General features: G+C 36.6%; 2 protein-coding genes across 2 annotated transcripts in view; one reads left to right on the forward strand and one right to left on the reverse strand.

Annotated features, from left to right (window-relative positions):
* The window catches only part of LOC130413291 (LYR motif-containing protein 4B), a 41,179-nt gene extending 14,966 nt beyond the window's left edge, over positions 1–26,213 (reverse strand). The window contains exons 1-2 of the mRNA XM_056738385.1: positions 26,108–26,213; positions 15,288–15,408 (exon numbers count right to left, since the gene is read on the reverse strand). Of these exons, the coding sequence (XP_056594363.1) occupies positions 15,288–15,408; positions 26,108–26,193 (207 nt within the window). The 5' untranslated portion in view covers positions 26,194–26,213. The remainder of the gene's footprint in view (positions 1–15,287; positions 15,409–26,107) is intronic.
* Positions 26,214–26,365: 152 nt separating this feature from the next.
* fars2 (phenylalanyl-tRNA synthetase 2, mitochondrial) overlaps positions 26,366–27,561 on the forward strand; it is a 107,077-nt gene continuing 105,881 nt past the window's right edge. The window contains exon 1 of the mRNA XM_056738986.1: positions 26,366–26,461. The gene's annotated coding sequence lies outside the window, so the exon portion shown is untranslated. The remainder of the gene's footprint in view (positions 26,462–27,561) is intronic.

Consider the following 27,561-nt stretch of genomic DNA (forward strand, 5'->3'; position numbering starts at 1 on the left):
AGTTAGGTAAAAAAAGATATTAAAATATACAAAGTACATAATACGATATAATAGATTATATACATATATAATGTATGTACAAGTATATTAAATATATATAAAGTGAAAATAATTACAGAAAAGTATATTTACAGTATAAATATTAACAGTTAAAGTATTTACATATAATACATATAATATTATTAAATATATTATAATCTTTAATAATATTTAAAGGACAATAATTCTCTGTTTAATCGCATTTATGAAAAAGGTGATATATTCAAATCTTTGAAAAAAGTAAAATATTTTATGCGGGTGAAAAAACAAATATGAATAAAGAAATATTAAATATAGCATTTAATATAAATGTCTGATAACATTTAAAGAGTTTAGTTCCTGTTTAATTTTTTTATGTGCATTCCAATTAATATCAATCAAACTGCAGTTGATTTGATTTAAGCCATAATAACTTAAAAAATACAGCTAACTAACACAATAAAAAAACACGATAACCTTATAAAAAACATGAATTTTGAAAAGAAAATAGTTCTCATTTGGAATAAAGATGTCTGAGGTTGATAAAACAATTAAGTTTTAGTAAATATTAAAATCAGGTCCCACAGACCCAACAAGGGTTAACAAATACCATGGAATTAAATAATTACCATATTTATTTATTTTTAAATAAAAAAAACATGGTATTACATTTCACAAAGGTCAATAAGCGCGGTACATATCCAGATAAAAAAGTCAATTCCATGATACATGATACTAGAATTACAATTTTGAAAACAAAAACATGTACAACCAGACATGGAAGGTTAAAAAACTTGATCTAGAAGCATAGTGCATGTTTAAAATGATACCGCCTTGATTGATGTAACCATGGTATCACCACGATTCATGTACATAAAATAAAATACAGCATTACTTCAAACACACACATGCATGTGTATGAGATGAATGTAATGAGGACAGCTCCACTGCAGCAGTGAGAGAAAAGAAGAGAAAAGAGGAGAAGAGAAGCGGCTGTGCTGTCTGGAGCTCATAGCTCATCACACTCCACACTCTCTTTAATTGGAGCCACAGATACCCAGCTGAGTGTTTGCAGAATCTCCTCAGAAGGTGTAAGAGAGAGAGACTTGGTGATCCTCCACCGTTGGAGTGCTAAAAATAAGCAGCCCAGATAACGGCCAGCTCAATTCACATTATTCTCACTTTTTCCCTCCTACTGCTCTTAGAAACTTCACTTCTGTAAGTGTGGGGGGTTTAGCGTCTGCAAAAAGCTCTTATTTCAATCGGGTTTGGGAGGAAAGTTGGCGCGTGTTGACTTCCTAAAAGCAGACACATGCTTGAAGTCCCATCTTTTCAAGTGGCTGTAATCAATGAGGACTGGCAGACTGATACTGAGAGACATGTCTCGCTCCCTGATGAACATGAGGAGGTGACCGCACTATTGCACAGTTTAAAAGGCCATCTGATCCCTTACTGCTCTCGAGGAGAGAGAGGGAAAAACAGAGATGAGCAGTGAAAGATCAAGCTGCAACTTATTTGACAATTTACTCCAATTTGTAAGTGAAGGCCAACTACACATTTCTGCAAATGTGGAACACCGTCATTTTAGTTGGCATGAAAGGGAAGTTGCAATGGTGTTTTCTTCCAATTGATGACGTATATCTCAGTGTAATGTCTTCTGGATTGAGGAAAAAATGTAGGGCGGGGCTTGAAGATTACATCCTTCGAGATTTGATTGGATTGTTGACAGTAAGAAAGCAATACAGTCCCGTCCTCGGGCCGAGACATACGTAATGCAAAAAAGAGAGGCTGTTTTGTGGGGGAGGGAATGTTTATGATTGTGATTGGACAATATGAAGGCACATGATTTAAAAAAGGTTTAAAATATTTATGTTTATAATGTTAATAAAAGGTATTTATAAAAAGGCAATATTCTGTTAAAAAATTGATTTCATGGCGACTTAAAAATTGTATCACCACCAACTGCACTGTTGCACTAATTGTAAATCATTTGTATCCTTATTTTTTGTCATTTTTGTTGATTTACTATATTGCTACAACAGGAAAAGAGTTATTGTATTTGTTTATTACCAATAAACATTTTCTCAGTCTGTACAATTTCACAGATTTCCCCAAACAACAAATTCGAGAAAATCATCAGGGCCTGGTAATGGGAGAAAGAAACAGAGAAAACAATGTTAGATGTGCATACAGGGATCCTTACTGCAGCGGATAGAAAATCAAGACTTGAGATTCCTCCAGAAGTTTTGCACCACAGTGCTTATAGAGCAGCTACAAGACATTAAACGGCTGACAGATAGAGATGTTGACAGACATACACTCTTGGGAAAAAACAAGAATGAGTGGGAGAGCGAAACGATGCCAAAGAGTGAGTGAAAGATGATGATGAATCAGAACATAAAAATAAAGAAGTGTGCGTTTGTTTGAGAAATCGGAGAAAGCAGAAACCAATGAACTTTGATTTAGGAGCATAAAATGTAAATAATTAATTCAAATTACAGATTATGCTATTACCAAATTACAATTGTTATTGTTACCAATGTGGAACACACTTCCAATTTAAATAATACAAAATGCAGTATGATACTGAGGTACACAAAGGACATTAGATGGTAACACCATGGTATTTCTATTTACACCATGGTACTGAATTTTCCTTTAAAGGTACCTGTTAAAATGGCACATTTAAAGTGATAGTTCACCCAAAAATGAAATATCTGTCATCATTTACTCACCCTCATGTCATTTCAAACCTGTATGACTTTCTTTCTTACACAGAGCACAAAAGAAGATATTTTGAAGAATGGTTTTGTGGCCATACAATAGAAGTGAATGGGGGGCAATGCTTGTTCTATTACCAACTTTCATGAAAATATCTTCTTTTGTGTTCTGTGGAAGACAGAAAGTCATAAAGGTTTGAAATGACACGAGGGTGAGTAAATGATGACTGATTTTTTATTTTTGGGTGAACTATCCCTTTAATAAATCTATTTAGCTTTACAGTACAATGTTTTTTTTGTGTATTTACTTCAATTCTCACTGAGGGCGAATAGTTACCATAGTTTTACAGAACTAACTATAACAATTGCACAGTATTTGGACAGCGACTACGCTCACCATGTTACATTCTTTGTCATTTAAGAGACATGCAAAGGATATAAAGAGAGATTTTGATTGACAGGATCCAGATAACCCCGCCTCTCTCGGCACTGCTCTCTCACATAAACAGACTGATGGATCAGTTCATTAGTGTCCACCTGACCATCTCTTTAAATCACTGCGAAATGCCCCTCCATTACAGCCAAAAGTTGTAGCTGTTCACTACCACTCAGCCGCAGATTGCTCCCTGCTAACGCTAACAGACGAATAAAAGACAATTCCAATAGTTCAGAATTAAACGTTATTTCAAATTTTTTCAGTTCAAACCAGCTACCCCTCCTGGGTCTGATTCATCTTCTTTAGTCTGGGACATGCATTATTGTAACGACAGACTGTGCCAAATGTAATCTTTAAATTTCTAATATCCAGATCGTAATATCCATGAATCTGCGCTAGTAAAACCACAGACTGTGTATCAACTGAAGAAGCAAAGCAGAAAATTGAAAGGATCAGTGCACATCCATAGGGTTTTGGAGCGGGATTAGAGATGGAGGGAAGAGAGATATATGAAAGGTCAGAACGGCACCTGCTGCGCGTGACCGACGCCTGGCACGCAGCCCTTAGAGCGACTGCAGCTTCTGCACTAGAAAAAGCGGTACTGAATAAGGTAAACAAGGCATTCTGTCTTCCCACAATCCATTTCATTGAGATTAAAGATAACAAACACATCTACTTGTGTTTCTAACATTCTATAGTGCCGACTAAACTCTGTGATGCTTTGTGTGGGAAAATTACTAAATGAAGTCACGAAAAAAAGACAAAAGGATCATGATACTATCATGGTATTGTGGATGTGTACCACGGTACAGTCATTTCAGTACCAATACATTACCATCTGATAAAATTACTGCACCGTTGTACTGCCATATAACTTACTTGTAAAGGATTGTAAAAAATGGATGCTGGTGTGGAATGAGATCATTAAATAAAACGAGAAAAACGGAAAACAAAGAGAGGCAATTAGTACTTGAAACAATCAAATGACTTGCTGGATGTTATTGAGGTTGATTTTCTAAAGGGTCAGGGTCCGTGTACTTTTGCGTCCATTCGTTTTTCTTTTTTTAACCATGACGATAAAAATAAAATATAAACGGTTGTTGTATTTTAAGCAAAAAAAGTTACATTCAAAATTTTGAATTAGAACTGTATTCAGAACATTCTACGAAAAAAATGTATATTGACTTATTTTCAGATTTTTGTTTATGACTTTTTGCACCTTACTTTACATTTATAAAATACACAAATTAATATCGAATTAAAGCGAATTGTACTAGTTTTCTGAGGCCAAATTAGTGACCCGGAAATATTTTTTCCCGCACCATTGAATGCGAAGCACCATGTCTCTGGAACCGTACAGACATGATTTTAAAACATCACACACACAAGGACGTTGCTGAGCATCTGTCTCAAATTGGTGTTGGACGAGGTTGTTCGGCGAGGACTGTTAGAAGATTTAGATTTTTGAAGCCATGATCCCGAGCTATCCGTAGTGCAACTAACACAAATTGCATATACATTACATTAAATATCCAGAAGTTAGACAATAATTATTTAAAAAAATTGCATTTTTGTAAAACTGAAAAAATAGTTGTATACCAATAATTTGATTTTCATTTATAAAATAATTTTAAATAAGAAAATGTACTTTGTTTGTGGTTAATCTCTCCATTAACTTGAAAACAAATATAAAGAAAAGCACATTTTTTGTTTTTTATATAGTTGTTAAAAAAAGAAAAACGAATGGACGCAAAAGTACACGGACCGGTCAGTCTGGTTCATTAGTATTCACGTCAACAGGGTGGGAGGGAAACTTTCATTCATATTTATGGCATGTCAGTACGTTAATGAGGTTTTTAATATGACCCTGGGTCTTTGGCCACACCCCACACAAAGACACAAGTATATATCTTTACACACATACACACACGTCAAGGAAATTAAAGTGGCCTCAGAAGACATCTGTCAAGCTACAATTCAATAAACACGTGAGAACATAGTTTCCTCCGTATCGGTTTCAATCACTCTGGTGTTTTGAACATTTTTAAGTTTTGCATAAGAAACAAGTGATGGACACTAAAAAAAAAAACCTTAATTTACACTTTGCTTCCAGTGCTTTTGAGGTGTAAAAATGCTAATTATGGCAGACAAAAATAAAAGACTTTCAAAATCAGTTTTTCTGATCTTAAAATGTATTTATAGTTATTTTTTTAGGTAAAATGTTCTTTTTTGTTTCATTCTGTGAACTCCTAATTACATTTCTCCCAAATTTCAAATAAAAATATTGTGCATTTATTTGCAGAAAAAGGGAAAAAAAAAAATATATATATGCGCTGTATTTTTTCAGAGCTCAAATACTGCAAAGAAAACAAGTTCAGATTTACTTTTTAAGCAATACAAAAGTAATATTTGTACAACATTTGTCTAAAAACAAATTTTATGTGATAACCTGGAAGTTTTTAACAGTTTCCGTGTGTCTAGTCATGCTGTCAGTCTTTCACATCACTGTTGGATGACTTTAAGTTACTCCTGAGGTTTGCTTTTGTTGAAATTCATCAAACACTGGACTGGAATGCAAATTGAACATCTAAAAATGATGATTTAATGAAATTTAAAATGTTCTGTTAATTTCTTCAGTGGCAGTATTTGATAAATAAAGCCTGACGTAGTGAACATTTCAACCATATGACGGATTGGCTGTTTTCACAAATTGTCTGAGGCATATTTTTACTGTTGGTGACCACTGTTTGTTACCAATGCCACCGTCATACACTCGCGCAACTTCATTAAAATGCACCTACTTTTGCTGTACACAATAGTGAATGAATTACAAATTCTCAATTCATCATTTGGAAAACATTTTCGTGAAGCTTTTACACAAGTTGCAATCTGATAAACATCTACAAGTTGACTTGTGGTTTGTCTGCAACATAATGTTTAAAAGGATGGAAATAAGTACAGTTACAAATATGGTTGATGTATTTATGTTGCATACACAAAATGGGCATTGAAATGTGCATATGCAATTTTCATAAAGCTCAATTCACAATAAGACTAAAAAACCCTTGCCCAATCATGAGTTGTTGAGTTTCTTAATCACAATGGAAATGCTATTTTGCCGCAACAGCACGATCACATTAAACACACACGGTTCAGGCTATCGGGCTGGATGCCAGGGTCAACAGTTCACACAAACAGCAGAACAGATTTTCACGGGTGCTTTTGTCGTTTCCTCAGCGCTCATTACGGCCTGATTATCAGTCAACCGTACCTCGCTCTCATGGGAAAAATGACAGCGTTATTAGCCCCGTAACAAACTTATCATGAAGTTATTACAACCCCGCTGCCCCAATCACTGCTGGAATAACCGTCGCAATTCATCAGAGTTTGTGCTTTAGACGTGCAAAGTCAACATCAAATACACATCGTTGCTTACGGGATACGATGGACGCTTCATTCCTCTCTTAATGATTAAAATCAACAAACAGCGCAGGACAAGACAATGCCCTCTGAATAGCTGAATAGTGTTTCTTCTGGGAGGGATATGAATAGAGAGAGAAAATCAATATGCTGATGCTGATGTGAAAAAGTGCTGAGCGGAAGAACCCAGGGGGTGGCACTGCAAGGCGGAGGCATTAAACAAAATATGCAATGGATACGAAAACAGAGGGTGGCCTTGTTGGTTCTAGAGCGCAAAGTCAGGATCAGTCCCATCTGTTGGCGCGCCGTCCTGAAGCCCAGAGGACTTAAGGGTTTGCTCACGCTCTTTAAAGTGTCCCTAGAAAGTGTGCACACCTCTGCGGAAGCTTCGGGGAGGATACTTTGAAATTGTGTCGTATCAAGCTATAAGCTATTCATAATTTAAAATGGTCAACTAGGATTCCGTTACCTCTTTGAAAAAGTGTGGTAAATAAGAGTAAACGCCCTTAGGGGCAAGTGCATAGTTGAATCAAGGACTCTAATGTCTAGACCTACATGAATTATCGACCGACCTATCAGTTTTCTTCCTGCAGAATATGTTTGTTTCAAATGCTCTCTGATATCAGAGAAAAATTCTGGCCTTGTTTGCTTTCACAAATAGAGGAAATTACTTAGAAGTTGAGAATTCTCATTCAACTGTAAAATGCTTCAGTTGCTTGGATGATCGATTGATTTATTCATACTTTGTAAATATTATTGCATTTAAAGGAATAGTTAAGAAAGTATAGTATAGTATAGTATAGGACTTCCTTCTTTTTTAGTTAAAACCAAACAAAACATTCTGTCATTCTGTCAAAATGTTCTCATGGTCTCATGAAGGCGGGCAAATGATGACATATATTTTCCTTTAAATAACTGTTTATTATTATTTAATGTAATCTACCACCAACTGTGACCCAGAAAAACCGCTATCTTGTATTTTCTGAAAAATAAGTTAGTAGAGGCTCAACCTTTGTCAACAACATGCTGCTTCACAGCATTTTAGCCTGCGGCAATGTCTTATAAATAATAACATTAACTTTCTTTTCTTTCTAAATGTCGTTCTTATAATATGTATACAGACTAAATGAAGTTCAAGGCAGTTCAATCCAGCTCCTGAAAATATGCTTTATTACGGAGTCATAATTACCGACTATAGAAGCACTGACTCGTTTGCACTTGTCCGTGGCCCTATAGGAACTCCGATACCACTACCCAGTGCAAAAAATGAGAAGAAAAACAAGACAAATACTGCATTTGTCTTTTCATCTTTTCGTTTGGGTACTGGTGCAGAGGTTAGACAAACATAGGGAAGCGTAGAGAGAGAAAGAGAGAGAGAGAGAGAGAGAGAGAGAGAGAGAGAGCGAGAGAGATGCTCTGTATTAAAGAGCACAACCCAAGAGGGGAATGCATTCATTTCTTCTGTTTGCTCAGCTCTTCTCTCCTCACACCATCATGTTTAAAAAAACATCCTGCATTTATTGGCCACTTTACAGGCAACAGAACCACAGGTGCATAGTATAACAACAAAACAATAGTTTCAGACCTGCATTGAAAACCAACAGGATAGCCAGAGACGGGATCAATGTCTCTGATTTATTTATTGATTCTGTACATTTATTCACCCTCAAGAATTGGAGGATGAGGTGCAGAGATAAAGATTCATAGCTCTTCTATTAATTTGAGTGTTTGTTCATATGATTCTCTATGGTGGTCATTAAGTAGGCCTACTTGGAACAACTAATTTGATTGAAGTTATGACTTGATCTGAAAAGTTTGAGAACTACTGGTCTACAGTATTAATAAAACAAGTGAGGAAAACAACATTTGTTATTTTGATTCATAATCCGACACTTGGCTCACTGATTCTGACGGACCAATGCAGTTTAGCAGCAGTAACTGTGTACTGAGCAAACATAGCTAAGAGGTGAATATTACTGTTCACAGATCTGAGATTTGTTGCATTCAACATAACATTTGTTTCTGGATTGAAGACGCTATTTTTGGGCCGTGGCGTCAGCCCATCGTAATGAGTAAATATTGTTACTTTATCTTGGGAAGAGACATTTTATGGATTGAAAAGCTGTCAGAAAAGATTTATGTTTCTGCTAGGCTGTGGTAATATAAAAGCAGACATAGGTTTTAAAGAACTAACTATTTAGATAATGAAGATTTCTTCCCCATATAAACTCCCAAGGAAGAGCTGAAAAAAGCTATAAAACATGCAAAAAATATATTTTGCCTGCAGATAAGACACATTTCTTCCCAATTATGTTGTTCAAAGGCTGCATAAGACACATTCCTCAGTGGAACACAAAAGAAGATATTTTGGAAATGTTTTGTGTTCATACGTCCAATGAGGTTTGGTTTACAACATTCTTCAAAATATCTCCTTTTGTGTTCTGCAGAAGAAAGAAAGTCCTACAGGTTGAAAATGACATGAGGTTGAATAAAAAATGACTGAATTTCAATCTTTGTGTGAACTTTCCCTTTAAGGTTTCCTTATACAAACGAGTAATAAACCGAATATTAAAAAAACAAGCAAAATCTTTGTCTTTTAATTAGCACAAAAAAACACGGGCAAAGCGATGGGTTTTTGTCCTTGTGTTGACTTGCAACTATAAGAATGCAAAAACCAAGATATATGAATGACAAAAGAGTTATAGTTTGATTGATCTGTCAATTCATTCAACCTGGCTTACCTGAAATTCAAAATCTTTAGGACCCATTCCAGAGAAAAAACATATCGATATATTAAATAGCATCAAAAGGATGAAAAATATCGAACCAAGTGCTAGAAGAAAAGACCCAGCCCTATTCTTAACCCACAAAATATAACACTATGCAACAAAACAAACAGGTTGTCTGCTAAGCCATTTATCATTATCTATTTAGCAAGCATAAAGATCTTGTCATCAATAACTCACATTAGAAGTCAGATTTTATCTCTGTAGCAACACAGAAGCAGAGAGGTGCTGACATTGAGGCCCTTCAGTAGTAGTTAGTGGAGATTGATTGTTCTGCAGAGGATCACGTGGAAGAGGCCCGTGAAGACGCAAATCACATCAATACTTTATTTCAAACACAAGTGGATAGAAGTCATGGCCAAAGACATGGTCAATAGCCTCAGCCGAAGCCTCCGATAAACTGTGACAGGTTTGCTCATGCCAAAACCAATATAGTGACATTCATACAAAGTCGACAACTCACTCAAATCAGTGTTCACATGTGAGAAACACATTATCCAGGTTCAAAAGGCCCTTTTGTAATAAAAAATACTTTATAGACTTATAATGCTAGAGACACCCAACAGAACTGCAAACAATAAAACAAAAAACTTTGATGTAGTGCATTAATGTCCATGAACAAATGACAACAGATTTAAAGGGACAGTTCCCCCAAAAATGAATTTATAACCATCCTCATGCCATTTCAAACCGATAAGACTTTCTTTCTGCGGCAGAACGCAAAATCTGATATTTTGAAGAACGCTGATAAAAACCAAACAACATTGACCCCCATTGACTTCCACGGTACGGACACAAAACGACTGAGACGTTTCTCAAAATATCTTCTTTTGTGTTAAACATATACAGGTTTAAAATGACATGAGGGTGAATAAATGACAATTTTTTTATTTTTCGGTGAACTATCCCTCTAAATCAAACATGGGAGATAACAGAGATGTTTTGATAGCACCAAAGAGTGAAAGTGTTAACAATCTTTCAGGAAAAGTAACCTGTCCATGTCCAAGTGGAAGGGGAAACATGTTTACACAGTTGTAATAAACAAACACCTACCCGCATCACTCGCCTCACCGGGGAGAAAGATGAAGTCATTCCCATGGGAAATAAAAGTCATTCACAAAACATAAGCTAGACGAACACTACCTTTTCCAGATCACTAGGGAAGAATTACATGGAATGAAAACAAATCTAGTCCTTCAAAAAAGTCTGACTCGGGTCATACAATTACAGGTGGACGGCAGCAAATGCACACAACATCTCGGATACAACAAGCTCTTTTTCTATTCATCTGGATCTCTTTCCTTTTACTTCTCCGATCAGCCGGATCCAGTCGGGGAAGTCCCTCTCTAAATCATTTGGGTCTGCTTGTCATGTTTGAGATGAAGACCAATATAAATGATCTGTCATGTCCAAAACATTGATGAGCAGAGAGTAACAGCTTGATTGTGTCGGCACCAGGCCTCTGGAGAATTCAGTCTTATGTTTTCCTCTCGTGTCTCTATCTGGTTTGGAGAGATTCTCGCAGGATGTGTTGACTACAGCAATGCAACCTTCAAACAGCGGCCAAAAGAAGATTAGATAATAATATATAACTGACCACATCTAGAGCATGGAAAGAAAAACTGAAAAGGCGAGAAACGCACACATACTGTACATATGACGGTCTGTTTATGGAAAGCCCTTGCGCTGACTACAGCCAGATTTACACACATTGCTTTAACAAGTCAGACTCATTATGCGAGTGGAAAATATACAGCGGTTATTCCACAGTCAGATGAAGGGGGACAGGGAGGTAAAGGTGGGAAAACCCTAAATTAATCTGGTCATGCCTTTCACACAAACATCTCAACCTCTGCTTTATTTTCAGTGCGGGCTGAATTATAGCCACCAATGTACCACTGCAAGAGAAATACAATCCACTCGTAAGTCCTGGAAATCAACAAAACACCCATGAAAGATGCCCCCCTGTCCCCTGAGCTGGGCTAAGAGGGAATAAATTATTTTAATATGTGTCCCAGGAGTATAGTATGGAATTCATTTTGTTGTGGGTGGCTGTTTATTTGCCTTCTGAGGACGGCACTGCTCACCACATGTGATCAATTACATTGATCATTTCACTGGTGGTAAAAGCATATAAGAAATAAGGTCAGACTAAATACGCATAAACGCAAGTTGGGACTTGACAGTGCGCGCGACTGACCCCAAGTTAACTTCGGGTCATGTTTTTGGCTAGTGTCTAATAATTTAACGATTTATATATATTTTTTTCGTTAAGGTCTAATTATGTTCTCGTACTCACAAATAAATGTTAAAAATAAAATAGGTGACCCTGGACCACTCAACCAGTCATGAATAACTAAGCTTTCCTGTGATTTGTGGTTTGTTAGGATAGGACAATGTTTGGCCGAGATACAACTATTTGAAAATCTGAAATGTGAGAGTGCAAAATAAATCGTAATATTGAGAAAATCGCTTTTAAAGTCGTCCATCAGAGGTGCTGTAGCAGGTCGTTGCTCAGAAGATACAGGTTTGTTTTAACGCTCTCTATTGACTTAGCACTGTAATGACGTTGTGGAGAGTAGATGAACCCGAAAGCTGAAATTCTAAGCTTTACATAGATACCAAACTTGAGTGGGTAGTTTTCAATGATGCTGCATCCACTCACAATAATAAGTTTTGATATATTTACTGTAGGAAATTTATAAAGTATCTTCATGGAACATGATCTGTACTCAATATCTTAATGATTTTGGGCATTAAAACAATCTAAAATGTTTGAGCCATGCAACGTATTGTTGACTTATAGCTACAAATACATTTGTGCTACTTTTGAGGGTTTTGAGGTAAAAGGTCACATATTGTTTTTATTTCCATTTATTTGCATAAGAAAATGAAAACTGGCGAAACAGGTCAAAATAACAGAAAAGACGTTCTGTTTTTGTTTCAGATCGGCAAAGAAAACAAGTTTGATATTCACTTATAAGCAATACAACAGTAATATTTCTACATGCATTTATGAAAAGTTCAAAAATTTGTAACGTCAATATTATAACTGTATTGCACTGTCCTAAAATTGTTTATTTTATTTTCAAGTTAATGTTGCCGTTTTGCCTTGAGCTCACAGATGTTGTTGTTGAACATTGCGAGATGACATGCAGCTTTAACAGTTACACGTACAGTTTCAAGCCGTCAGGACGCGACCGGGCTTTGGTTGTTTTTGGTATAGATACAGCGTGTGGCTTTCGTAATAAACATAACTAAAAAGTTCAAACAGAAATGACATAATTTCTGAGTGAATTAAAATATAATTTTAATCTAAAAACAGAAAGGAATTTAATATTCACATCAATGTTGCAACCTAATGTAAATTAACCATAAAACGTCCAGTTCTTCAAAGAAAGATACGATTAAAAATAACTAAAGAAAAGTTCCCTTGAGCTTCCACTATAGAGCAGAAGAAATGGAGTAAGTCTGTGTCAGTCTGGGGTGTGGGTGTGGATAGAGGGTGGCACGCACGCTGGTGGTGTCACGACACACACCGGGATGAGTGCGTGGAACAGAGACAGAGAGGCATGGATCTTTCTTCCTGCAGCGTCCTGAAGCCTGTATGCTGTGATGAGCCTGTGGTATACTTCTTTTTTACGTGTACGCGAGGGTCCGCGTAAACACACTTGCAAAGTATACTGCTTTCGACTCACATTTCCGAAATTTGCGTCACGCGCACTGTGCGCTGTCCCTCGCGTACCCTTAAAGGGGTACTATACTTTAGCCTTTAATCAACTAAACGCTGGATGACTGTCAGTTGGTTATAATGTCACTGGCAGTGATGAGACAACCAGAAGCCTCCTCCACAAACGCAAAAAACTACAACCACTCACATGACACATCGCTTGGACCAGAAACGCTTGGCACACATATACACAAATGCAGATGGCAATGCTATGTCCACTATGACAAGATGACATTTCAGAATGTAAAAAAAAACATTTTTGTTCACTTCTGCATTTAAACAGCCCCGAATATTTTATACCAGGCCTGAATCACAGACTTTTCCAAGCTCGAGGGTGTGAATCTGCTCTCTTTGAGGCTGACCCTAAAATTTGTTCCTAAAGTTCTTTCTTTTAACTCCCCAGGAAGTTAATTCCCATGCCGAGTCTGTCAGGGTGACACAAGCTCTTAATGCAGATATCATCATGGTCTGATCTCTGAGGCTGTACTTTGATTCAGTTTCAAAGAACAGCTAAACCTCTTCAGTAAAAGACAAGAGACAAATGATCTCAGTGTAACAGATCCTCTTTTGTTCCTTTCGTACACCTGTAGATGTTCTTCTGTGGTCTTATACACTCCTTGCTGAAGAGGATTTTTTTGTAAAACAAACGCTAAGGTGTGCAATGCCTGTCAGGCTCCAAAAAGCCCTTTAAAAGTCATTCATACTGTGTCTTGAAAGTATATGCGTGTGAAGCTATAAGTTCACCCCAAAATGAAAATTCTGTCATCATTACTCTCCCTCTAGTCATTTCAAACCTGTATGACTTTCTTCCTTACGCAGAAAACTAAGGAAAATATTTAGAAGAATGTTCTTAAGCGGCACCCAGTCACTTGCATTGTTTTTGTGTCCATTAAATAGAAGTGAAAGGGGGCCAGTGCTGTTCTGTTATTGACTTTCTTCAAAATATCTTCTTTTGTGTTAAAGGGGGAGTAAATGATGACACTTTTTTACTAAAACAGACCGAATAACAGAATGAAAATAGATATTCTGATGTCACAATCATCAACCCCCAGAGATTCAGTCCATTTTCAGAGTGGAATTATGGGAACGTGGTGTGTGGAATGTGCCAGCGGACAGGTGGGTGCAGAGCAGGTGTTCATCGACATGCATCTGAAGATGCAACAGGTAATGTCTTCCTCCAGCTCTCAGGAGGATAGATTGAATTAAACAAGAACAGAATGAAAAAATGAAGCTCACTGCTCTAGCTACACCAGGAGTGTGAAAATTAAGTTGATAATAAAGGTCACATGGAGGGCAGCCTTTAAATTAAATAGCATGATCTATAGGTGTTTCAGTGTAGCACACTTCATCCATATAGGTTGAGATACATGGAGTCAACCAAGTGTAACTTTATTTATTAGGTTGAATTACTTGGAAAATATGAAATGCACAATAACCCAGTCACCCTTACTGCCAATCTCATGGTGTAAATGGGATTTGTTTGTGAGTCTATAACAAGTACGGACAGGAATTTAATGAGTATGGTTTCAGTCCAGCAATTCTTTAAGAACTTTTCAAAGAATTATTGGAAGTAACTACAAACATTGTGAATATAGTGAAAATGGACAGTTGATGTTTTAACATTAGTGAACACATTACAAAACATAAGCTTATAATGTATTTTTATAGCATTTTTGATAATGCTTTTTCATTTATTGTGCATTAGATTATTTCAGTTTTTGATTTTAGTAAATGTTGAAATTAATATGAATTTAGATTAACAAACGCAGTATTGCTTATTGTAAGTGTATGTTAGCTAATGCATTAACTAATAATAACAAATATAACTTTATTGTAATCTGATTCCCAAAAAATGTGTATTGCGTCTCGGGTTTTACTTCTACTCTCTGTAATCAAAATCTACATATTCATACCTGCAAATGTTTTTTTACACTGTAAAATAATATGGAAAATGAACAGATACATGTCTGCCAGTACTTTATCCATTCATTGTCCTTGTATTTTACGGACATTTCCTTAAATGCTAAAATGTAATGCAATGCCGTGCAACATTTTAAATACAGTTAAACAACTGTAAAAAATAAATACGTAATATTCCTTCTTATTCATACAGTATATTGTGTATTATTTGTGTAGATTTTTATATAGTTTTTATTTTTGATCTGGTTGATTCGTACCTGTCTTTGGATGAGGGCCAAACTGTCCCGGGCCCTGTTCAAAAGCTCCTCCAACACTTTCGGATCCTCCAATGTCTTGTTCTCTCTGAATGCATCTTGTACCCTCCGCAGCGCATATGTCCTTCAGAAACAAGAAAGACACAAAGAACTTGATATTAAAGGTCATCTAGGGGTGAAAAAGAGTTAACATTACAAATTCCATGTAGGGGGACCTACGGTGTTTGTAGATAGAAATAACTAATTCTAAGATATTTAAAACATAACTGTGGTGAGGAAGGCGGGACGAGAGCCGAGGGACGAGGCCGGTCGCGGGAGTGATAGTTGGAATCAGCTGTGCGCACTCTGGTCCCGCATATCTCACGGAGGAAATCGGGAGCATAAGAGGACCAGCGACTGGACTGCTGACCAGAGAGGACCGGGCCCGGACATGTTTAGTTTGTGTTTATGTTCTTGTGGCTGGCAGTCGACTGTGAGGTGGCTGGCAGTCGACTGTGAGGTGGCTGCCGGTCTTTTTCTTCCGTGTTATGGTTTGTTTATTTTTGATTAAACTTTATTTAATTGTTCGCCGGTTCCCGCCTCTTTCCTTCCTTTTATAGAACCTTATTACAATACCGCTTTCATTTCTAAGGTCTTTACAATACCTCTGAAGAGAAAATAAGCTATTTTTTTCACACATTTCAGCCTTAAGTAGTGATGGTCCACACAAAAGACACCTCCACAATTTTGAGGAGTTTCCTGGGCTAAGTTGATCTTTTATTGGCTCAGGGCAAAAAAACTGCCTTGTCAAGTCTCCGTTGATGCCTAGATTTGGCCTCCTTTAAGATAAATCTATAATATTATTTTGCAGATCTTATCATTTGCCAGAGAAAAACTGATGACTTAGGAAAGTTAAAATAACTCCCACTCTTCAACAACCTGCATGACTTGAGGTTTACTTCATTCTGTCATACTGTATCTGTAGCACAAATGCTCATGCCAAATTACAGATCAAAGTTTATTACTTAGGGGTTTGTATATATCCCAAGCAATAATGGTAATACTGGTACTGTTAAAAGCACCAATGAAAATGTTCAAACCAGCACCTGCAGTCAAAATGTGGATGATGTGGTATAATGGTGAACGGTAATAAATGGAAGGATGCTGGTTCGATATAAGTAGTGAATTACGAGTCATCACCTTCGCACACATAAAACACTAAATTCCAGGTTTCTCCAGAGGGCTTGTCCTTGTAATTATGCTGAATTTAAATTGTGTCAGTAACACAAGAGATGACACCTCAGAGATACTCTTATCTACTATGAAAAACTTCACTGAGCTTTTCACAACCTCTGGCTTAGTTTCTATAGCAACACTGAACACTCAAATGGGAGGAGTCGGAGCTTTCTTAGACAAAGAAGTGAACGGTTTAAAACTTCTTCGGTATAATGCAAACACAGAAAAGTATTTGAGGCTGTATATGTCGATATCACATAAAATCTAAGTGAGGCCAACTAATTTAAAAATGTTTTTATTTAAGATGCACCAAAACTAAATCTCTCCACCGATAATGTTTGCCAATTATTCAGTGTGATGTCTGCCGATAAAGATTCTGAAGATTAAATGAATATTTCTTAACTTTCTGAATGTTATTAATTCATATAAAGACTATTCATATTGAACATCAAACTGGTGATGTTTCTTAACATTTTATATATACCTAGCAAAAATGAATTGCCTTTTACTGTCCTCTTTTGATTGACAGGATATAGGGCCCTGATCATCATCTGTTTTTAAACTAAGCTATTTTTGGCCAATATTTTGATGTATTTCTAGTATATTTATTTGTTATAATTAATCTCAAATTTATTTAAAAAAGTTATTTTATATGAATAATATTTTCATTGAGCAAATGATACAAGGTGAGATAAATACGTGAAAAATTAAGAATGAGCAAAATGAATAAAAATACCGTAAAAAACTGTAATATTAAGTGAGCTGGGGTGGCATAATAAAACGTTTTTGTTAATGTTATCATTTCTTGTACATGTTAACATGTTTTTAGTGTCATTTTACCCCCAATTTGTAGATTTTCAGTTCATTCTTGTAATTTCACTTTTTTATGCCACATTTCAAAAATACTCTTTTAAGTCTGTAAAATAAAACCATAAAGTAACAGAAAATTACAGGTTTTTAAAGTTTACAATTCTCAAAAACATACAATGAAATTAATATATGTAAAAAAAATCAAATTTAAAAGAAATGAAATAAGACATAAACGATAACAAAACGATATATTGATAAATTTAATTTACGTTTTTAAAGATGCTGTTTTAAATAGTATGCTGCAATGCAGTTGTTACATTGAAAAAAACCACTCGGAAAAGTTGCGTCTTGCACATTTAGCTTTCACCACAAAACCTTAATCAACATTTATTTTGATTTAACAAAAGGTTGCATTTGTTTGTGTTGCACATCATAGAAAAACAATGTTAGCCACCGTACGTTATTACAGTATGGCAAACTAGTTAATTTTGAGCTTTTTTAAGCTATTTCTGCCTTCCGGGTTTAAAATCCTCATCTGGCCAAGAATGTGACGTGGCGATGTACTATAGTACATTGAGGACTCGTATGTGTGTCATAATTATTCATTAGCCTGTGTTATTTTGAATAATGAGAAGACATTTCTCTTGATTATTCATGACAGCACCTTGTGCATTTCTATCTGACCCTTCAGAAAGAGGCGTTCTTGGCACATGATTGTAATCTGATGGATAAATGAGGAAAAAGCAGAACACTTACCAGGGGTTGCAAAAAATACTTTTATATATAATTATTAGAAAAAGTAAGTATATTTTTATGTGAAATGCAATATATGCGGTATATATGTGGAGGAAGGGCTTCTCCACTGAAAGTGCTAAATACATGTCAATTGTTGAAATTGTGATGCACAGAAACAGGTACACGAGGGCCATTTGAAGCTCTCGGTGGGCCGGAGCTCATGTGAACCAGTACAGCTCAATGTGTCACGTTCTGAAGTCAAAAGACGGAGTAAGGGAACTTGCTCATGAAGGCAGTCTTTGTCAGGAATGCGTTCTTTCCATCTCTTCAAATGAAGTAACTGTGATATTGTACCTAGAACAGTAACAGTTCAAATAAATACTCAAATTACATGTTGCATCTACTCCTGCTATAGAACTCAAATCCGTTAGCAAAACGTGAATGGATTGGCAAGGATACAGTGAGCTCATCATACTGCAGTGGGGAGACAAGAGCCGCTGCGACAGCGCACTGGGAAATGCAAAGACAAACTTAAATCACTTTTCTGCTGGATGACAGAGTTCATTAGCGGCAGCGCTGTGTGTGCCACATGCTAATAATGGAGCAGTCATTAGACGGCTAGTTACTAAACTGTGAGGTTGATTCGCACCTTGATGCTTCTAGGGAGTCAACAATTTTCAATCTTTTAATCTGGCATTACATGCAATGCGGGGCACAGAGGAACCGACCATACCACATCGAGATCAAAGTGCCGCCTGGCACCCGATGAAGCTCCTCCGTCAAGACGAGGCAACTTCGCAGACAGTCAAATTCAAACCTCCTCCTGCTTCACTGGATTAGGGGTCAAAAAATGAAGGGGAGGAAAGGCGGAAAGGCTCCGGGAGGCAGAAAATAATGAGAGAGACCCACAGAGAAAGATTGAGAGAGGTATACAGAACGGATGAGAGCAGAATCGTGCGCAGGGTGAAAAATCTCAGATCACACACAACGGATGACAGATGCAAAATTGTGACGTGAGAATGAAAAAATGGGTCATCTTTAGTAAAGCAACGTTGACAGACACGTCAAAAGAGTCAGAGATAAACAGGGGACTTTGAAGTGTTTAAAGTGCACTTTGATGTGCATTTTAAGGGCTTGTGTGTATACAGTGTCACAGCCGTGTAAAATACAAGAAAACATTCAGATCAAGATTTTGTCCATAAACGTCTGGATATGCCATGTTACTCAATGTTCTGGCAACAGAAGTGTAGCTAAACCTTCTTAAGCATTATTTTAAAGGGATTTGCTATACTTTTTGCCTGAAAGCACTGTATATGACAATGACATGAGCCCTTGTACATTACAAAAGGGAAAAACAACAGCCTGAAGAATATTTCACAAATGTGATCCTCCTAGGCCAACAATTACTCAGCCTACATCACTTCATTATCTCATTACCACAGAGAGACCCGGTTAATAATAATCCACTCATATCATCCATTTCATGCAACAGCTGATAGTTATTTTCAGCATTTACAGCCATCTGGCTTTAAGGTCACCAGCAAGACAAAGCGTTTGTCAAGAGGAAAACAGAGAGCGAGCTGTGGATCCGTGGTAAAATCTGGTTGGACCCATTGGACAATTAAGCAGTTGGTCTGTGTCACCGGCGTAGGAACGGCTGATTCATCGAGCAGCACACACGCCGAACCCTCGGAGAGACAAAAGCTACCTGTGCCAAGCCGCCAGACCTACTAATGAGCCATGATGCGTGTGACAGATAAACAGAACTCGCCTTCCTGTGTTTTTAGGGGAACGCGTCATGCTGTTGGATGTGCTTAAGCTGACCTTAAACAATAACATAATGTGTTGTTTCTTGTAGCTGGTGGGACTTGATTAACAAAGATATTTCTGGAGACGAGCAGGAACTCGCGCTTAAATATCTCACAATGGCAGATTAGCAAACTCTTGTTCTGTAGGCGACAATTAGCGTAGCATCACCCATGGGCAGTTAAACACACATTAATTCACCTCACCGACTGGAAAACATGAGGAAAAATCGGCATCTAAAGAAACATTAAACAACTTGTTTCGTGGTTCTGTGAAGTGGAACCAATTACAACGCCTTAATATTTAATGACACCTTCAGCTGTGAATACATGGGCCATGTTTTATTAGCTAAAGATGTATCCGTCCCCTGAAGTGGATTTCACACATTCAGCTGGAAAATGATGAGACTAGTCAAAATGATGAAAATAGATGAGAACTATGCAAAACAGGTTGATTACAAGGGGATATGTTTACAAAGAGTCAAAAGTAAAAGAAAATATGAGAATTATGATGAGAAGAAAAGAGTAGAAATGCTAAGTGTGCAGTAGAAGTGCAAAGTGACGTTTAAAGTGACTTATATATAAATAAAGTTATTTATAAAAATTGTAGGGCTGGGATGATATACAGTGGGTAAAAAAGTATTAAACAGGTCGCCATTTTTCTCGTTCTGTGGAGATTTCCCCCACATGTCGGTAACAACCCAAGTAATCCATACATGCAAAGAAAACTAAACAAATAATTTCAGAAAGTAAAGGCACCAGCTGAAATCTATCAGTAATTAGAAAGCTATCCTGCCCCTTGTTTCAGTGGAAAATATTATATCAGCTGGTTCAGTCCCAACTGATGGCCTCTAAAAAGGTGTCACACAGGAAACATCTCATGATGGGTTAAAGCAAAGAGCTCTCTCAAAACCTCTGCAACCTAATTGTTGCAAAACATACTGATGCCATTGGTTACAGAATAAATTCTAAACTTCTTAATGTTCCAGTGAGCATTGTTGGGGCCATAATCTGGAAGTGGAAAGAACATCATTTCACCATAAACTGGTCACGACCAGGTGCTCCTCGTAAGGTTTCTGACAGAGGAGTGAAAAGAATTATCAGAAGAGTTGTCCAAGAGCAAAGGACCACTTGTGGAGAGCTTCAGAAAGACCAGGCATTAGAAAACTATTAGGAATGCACTCAACAACCATGACTTGTATGCACGCTCACCACCCAAGACTCCATTGCATGTGAAGATTTATTAAAGCATGTTGAAACTTATTTTAGGTTTGCTGCACAGGATTAAGACAAGCTTGTGACATACTGGGAGAAAAAGTCTGGTCAGATGAGAACAAAATTGCACTCTTTGGATGCCATAATACACACCATGTTTGGAGGTCAAATGGCACTGCACTTCAACCCAAAAACATCATGGTGTGGTGCTGTTTATTCATCATACATCACTGGCAAACTCGCTATATTATTGAATGGAGGATAAATGGAAAAATGTAATGAGACATTCTTGTTAAAAATCTGCTGCCATCTACCAGGATGATGAAGGTGAAACGAGGGTAAACATTTCAGCAAGAAAATGATCCTAAACACACAGCGAAGCAAACTCTCAATTGGTTTTCAGAGAAAACATTTAACTGCTAGAATGGCCAAGCTAATCAACTGACTTGAAACCAATAGAAAATCTATGGAAGAAACTGGGAAAGGCCCACGGAACCTGTTTGTCTAGAAGAATGGGCCAAAATCACACATGACCAACATGCATGAGAATTGTTTCTCAGATACAGAAGCCGTCTTGACGCTGACTTAACCAACAAAGAAACTATAAAGTATTAAATAAATTTAAGTGAATTTCAATACTTTCGTCTGTGTCTTTTCATTTTATTACACATCGTCACATTACTTAATTTCTGAAATTATTTATTTTGTTTTCTTTGCATGTACGGATTGCTTGGGTCGTTACCGACACGAAGTTGAAAATTTCAGGTCAACCGAATGTTTAGAAATACATTTACTGAGAAAAATGGTGATGTATTCAAAACTTATTTTTACCCACTTCATCATGCAATTCTTATGGTCAGTTTCTCAATTCATTACGGTTAAATGCCGCCACATCCAAAAGCCATAGGACGCTCTTCGCAGAAACTTTGAATACGGACAACAGAAGAATTACGATTTACACACTCAGTTCCAGGAAATACCATTGGTCATATTATACCGCTGTTTTTTAAACCTTTTCAGGTGTTTTCATGATAATAAAGTATATTTATAATGATGATGTTTGACGAGTGTAGCTTTTCCAAATGTAGGTTATAAACTGAGGTATAAAATAACGCTTCATTATGTAAGCTCTTTATACACCTCTGAACACATAGTTATGTATGATATATTGCATTTCTGTCAATAGATTCTGCAAAAAAATTACCCACAGCACCTTTAATTTCAATGTACTGTAGGCCAATTGCCCTGTTCTCAGAGGAATAGTTCACCCAAAAATAAATCTTTCCAGCTCGGTATTGGCATGTGAGAGTGCCCCAGATTTTGAAGCTCCAAAAAGCGCATATATCCGTCATAAAACTAATTCATATGACTCCTGGTGGTCATTCTAAAGTAAAATGTCTTCTATAGCGATCACATTTTTATTTCTTTGAGATATTTAGCCAAGATAGAGAGCGTTAGACTTTGAATGTGTATTACACGCCTAGTAGCGGCATGCTGGCTTCATGTATCTCAAAGACGATTCGCGTTTGACACAATGCCATTACAAACCTTGGAAGAGCCAGGACACCTTTCAGAATAACCAAGTTGTGTCTGGCTAAAGAAAGAAAGTCACATACACCTGTCAGATGTCATGATGGTAAGTAAATAAAAGATTAAGATTAAATTTTAGATGAACAGTGGATGAGCATAAATTCCTTTAAGCACAGCATCATTACCCTAACATCGAGACTATCTCTGGAGTTTATGGAGTATACTGTCATGAAAACTGAAGACAGGCTGAACAAAGGCTGAAAAAAACATCTGAAATAAAAAGCAGACTCAACTTTTCACAAACTTGCCCAGACTTTTGTTAATGTATATTAAGTAAAATTTTATGTCGATGTATGCATTAATTTAGTCTCTGCAGTGGAAAAAGAACATGTGCGGTCGTGTTGAATGAGCAAACAGCTATGAATGAATCAATACAAACAGAAAGACAAAAAAAGCCTTTTATTTCCAGCAGGCATCACGGACGCCTCACTGATGCGATCAAATAAAGCAGCTTGGCAGAGTGACGCACACACTTTCAAAGGAGATCTGTGAGATTTCACAAGCGAAACCTCAGCATGATGCGGGGAGAGCCGGTCCCTGATCACTTATTTATCTCTGGCTTTTAAAGCTTTATTGGTTGTGTGCTTTATGAATAAGATCCAGCGCAAATATGTCGTCATTGGCTCTGCGCTAACATCGAACCCGAAAACCACGGGGGAGGCTTATATTTATTGGGAAGATGCCTTACGTAGGAGCGTGCCCTACTTTCTGTACTTGGAGCCCTATTGGTAATCTGCAGCAGGCACACAGAAAACGTGCTTCCAACTCTCAGAAGACATCTATTTCTCTTTGGATTTTTTTGTGACTTATCAAAATCAACCGTTCATTCATTTCTCGCCTCTCAATCATTGCCTTTCACTGGCTGAATTTGTTTGTTGTTTTCAATCATCTTGCAGTCGCTCTCAGTTCTCCTGGATTTCATTCACTCTTTTTACTCCCCTTACCCCCTCCTTCTCTCTCTCTACATGCTCTTTCAACTCTTGTCTCCTGTGCAAATTTGAGAATTTCAAACCAAATACAGACAGAACTCAAACCACCAACCACAAAAAAAATCCAATATAAAAGGTACATGACGATCCTTATTGCACCCAAATGTGAGTCTGGAACTATTCTCACGCAAACTAAATCAAATAGCCACTGAATTACAAAAAACTTCACGTTTCAAAAATTGAGGCCCATTCTAACACAATTTACTGCATTCAATTGACTATGACAATGTATGTAGCTATATTTTGAGAATTTGCTCATCACATCCTTTTCAAATCGATCATTTATCGCAAATGGTTTCATGAAGAATTCACACTGAAAGTAATTCTGTCCCTGTTTCTTAAATGAATTGCAATATAAACTAAAAGGATTATAAAAGAATACAGCGATTTCAGAGGGAATATCAAAGCTCTATGGAAACTTGGTAGAGGATTTTTCTTTAGTTGTCAGATTTTTATTCAGTTAACACTTTAAGACCTTTATTGCTATTTGTACTACAAACACACTGAATATAGAATATCCTGTAGAAATTATATTATGGATTAATTTCCCCTGAATCTCTCACTGGTAATTAAAGGGGCATTATTTATTTACACTCGTTTTTTAGACTATAGATTACAAAAGAGAAGTCAGGCTGGCTAGTCATGCTACTCTACTTTTCCACGCAATAAAAGTGAAGTAACTAGGGCATATTATGAAATTTTGTTTACATTTAAATATGGCAGATGCTTTATGTAAATCTACTTGAACTGCATTCACGTTACACATTTTTTATAATTTGCTGGGACACAAACTGTTAGCGCAGTCTCTAGTACCATTTGGCTGATGAGGACTAATGTCTAATGATTACAGTGAGAAATTGTCTGCTTCAGAGATTTGAAAAATTTTATGTTTAATTATCATAAAAAATTGTCATTAATGTATTTTTGTGTATTTGATTCTAAGGCACAATCGTAAATCTTTGTAAATAGTATTTTTTGGAATAAGAACAAAACATTGAAAACTTTAAATGCTAAGGCTACGAAATGAAGAAAATACTTCTTTTGTAAGTGTAAAAATCATGTAAACAACAATTTTTTGAGTTGTAAGAATAGTGTCGTCTGCCTCTAAATGCAATGAAGTCTCCAATTATTTGATCAAAAAATAAAAATATAAAGCATAAGCAGGTATGACTTTTAGAAAAGTGGAGAAATGTCAAAATATAAGGTGGAGTAAAGTGCTTCAATAAACTGTAGCGCTTCGGTATACTGAAGGTCTGGGAACTTTGGCTGCTTTCATTGGCCAAGGCCGGCCCAAGAGGCCTTGTGTTATGTCTGATCGGTAAAGCAAGCGACCAATCATGTTTGTTTTGATCCCTGTACGTTTAGAGGCGTGGAAATGTCCCCTCAGTAACAAACCAATGTACATTCAAGCAGATGTCCAAAGTTAACAGCAACAACAATATTTATGAGTTTATGCTGTGATCTTTGCATAATTTAAGACATTGAGCGTTTAGTCGATTGTGATGAATTCTTATTGCAACCGATGTAAACACGTCAGCTTACTTCTTTAATCATACGACTTCGTGTTCTTTCCAGGCAGACCGCTCATACGGAATATTAATTTTCTTAAATTAATCTTGAGTACCTATAGAGTAGTATTGCATACTTTGTATCTTCGAAGAAGTTTGATCACATTTATAAAAGACAGATACACCTGTATGATTATTTTCGAAAACAGACGACCTCCTGAAGGCGTGCGCATTATCCCTGCACAAGTGTGCCTCATGCTTCAAATGTTAAGAAAAAGGTCCATGGGCCCATGGGTCTGAGACTATTCATAAACCAAATGACTAAGATGTTTTAAATAGTAGTTTTAAAAACTACGCGACTAAAATAGCAATTAAACAGCAAATCAAACAAATTATTCGAAATCTTTCCTATACAACTACTATTAACCAACCAGAGACATGTTTGCCATTTAATAGGCTAACATTTCAAGTTTGTGTTTGGTAAGGAATATATTGGCTTGCTTAGATTAACATCCTACTACGCTTGCTACTGGATCTATTATGTGGCATGCAATATTTATACTGTGCACAATATGCCAATTTTTATTATGCAGCTTACAGAATACTCAGATCACCTACAAAAAGTTAAACAATGGTTAAATGCTTAAAATGCTAAGTTATAAATATAAAAGGCTAAAAGATATTTTACTAGATCTTTTGTTGTAAAACAGCTTAATGTAAACGTTCTGCTTTATAAAAACTTGCTGCAAGAATTAGAAGTAGCTGCTTATCTAGAATCCAGGAACCCAGACACAAATTTAGATAAACACCCTTGTATTATGACATGCTGTTCGTGTCCTATGTTGATGCTAATATACTCAACCCCATCATCCAGCAGGAGGCTAAAACAAGCGGCGAAAGCTCCTTTATAAAATATAATCTCATACCGAAATAAAAACATGGATTCGTGTAAATACCTGTAGTTGTAAGAGGGGAATTTATTGCTCTCCTTGAGCAACAGTCTGTAAAGTGACAGCACCTGCGCTCTGTTGGATGCCGCCATGATGAAAACAATGTTGTCAGTTTGGCGCTAGGACCCCAAAATAGCATGTTCGCGAAGCGCGCCTGAACAAATAACATGGAAATTACTTCTAAACATAAAAATAAAACTCTATTTTCACATCATTTTTTAACAGCGTATTAACATAATGAATATAATATAATTAGTACACACTGTGTGCTCTACGTAAGCTAGTTTGGAATATGTTTCGATTATATAGATCAGGCGCATTCGTTTTCTCACCAAAAACAGCACGCGTGTTCAGACAGAGGTGAGTGAGAGGGATTGTTTTGTAAATGTCATGTGTTCATTTGCTCATATTTGTTTTGTATTTGTAATTTATACGATGATCATTCATGTTCGTATGATCATAACGTCTCTTTTTCACGAATTGGTCCAAGAGAATCGTTTTTATGTTTGTCAAGTTCTCTGTCATGATATTGCAGGATAGCTTTAGCCGTATCACTTTTGTTTAGATTGTTTCTCTACTTTATTTAATTTCTACACAAAAAACTGCGTACTAAGTGATTGTTGTTTATTTCGGTTAGGTTCATGTGAATAAATATTCCAAACTGTAACGTTAAATAGTGTTTGACCCTTGTGAGAATTGCATTCATTTTTCTTACTAAAGAACACATCAAGCATGTGCTGCTGTCAGCACTTTATCACTATATTAGAATAGTGTAATATAGTTTAGAATAGTCTTATATTAATTCAGTATAACATGTTTGTAAATTATAATAAAAAATATATAATATTAAGTTAAAAACTATATATGATATTTTACGTATTTACGTATAAGGTATGTTTGTTTTATATATTCTTTATGTCCTCTGCATATTTTAAATAAGCCCCATTTCATTTTTGCTTCTGCTGACTGTTATGAATGTGAAGCACATTCTGGGTTAATTTATCCAGCTATTCTTCATACCGATTATCACTTATGGGGTCACAGGGAGTGCTGGATCCTACCCCAGTCATCCTAAAACAGGAAAACACCTTTGACAGGCGGCCAGTCCATCACAGGACTAGATACAGAGTTAAACTCAGGTGAAATCGATTTACTCTTGTTTTTGTGTAATCGGGGTTAAGAAGAAAGGATACTGTAGGTTGAAATTCAGCCAACTCTCTCTTTATATTTGATATACAGAAATTGCTTGGCATGAATTGATATATATCTGATATAATGTTAAGGACATTGTTTATGGGTTATCCGTTTAGAAATCCTGGTCAGAAGCTTAAGGAGGATGTAGTTTGGGTAAAGAAGGAAATTCCCCAATGACTGCTGTTTCCTGGCATCCGGATGGTAAAAGTGACATTGAGATGGCACACAACTGTTTTGCAGATTCGTGGCTGTTTTAATCCCTGTTA

Source organism: Triplophysa dalaica, chromosome 23 (assembly GCF_015846415.1).
Source record: "Triplophysa dalaica isolate WHDGS20190420 chromosome 23, ASM1584641v1, whole genome shotgun sequence".
Lineage (NCBI taxonomy): Eukaryota > Metazoa > Chordata > Actinopteri > Cypriniformes > Nemacheilidae > Triplophysa > Triplophysa dalaica.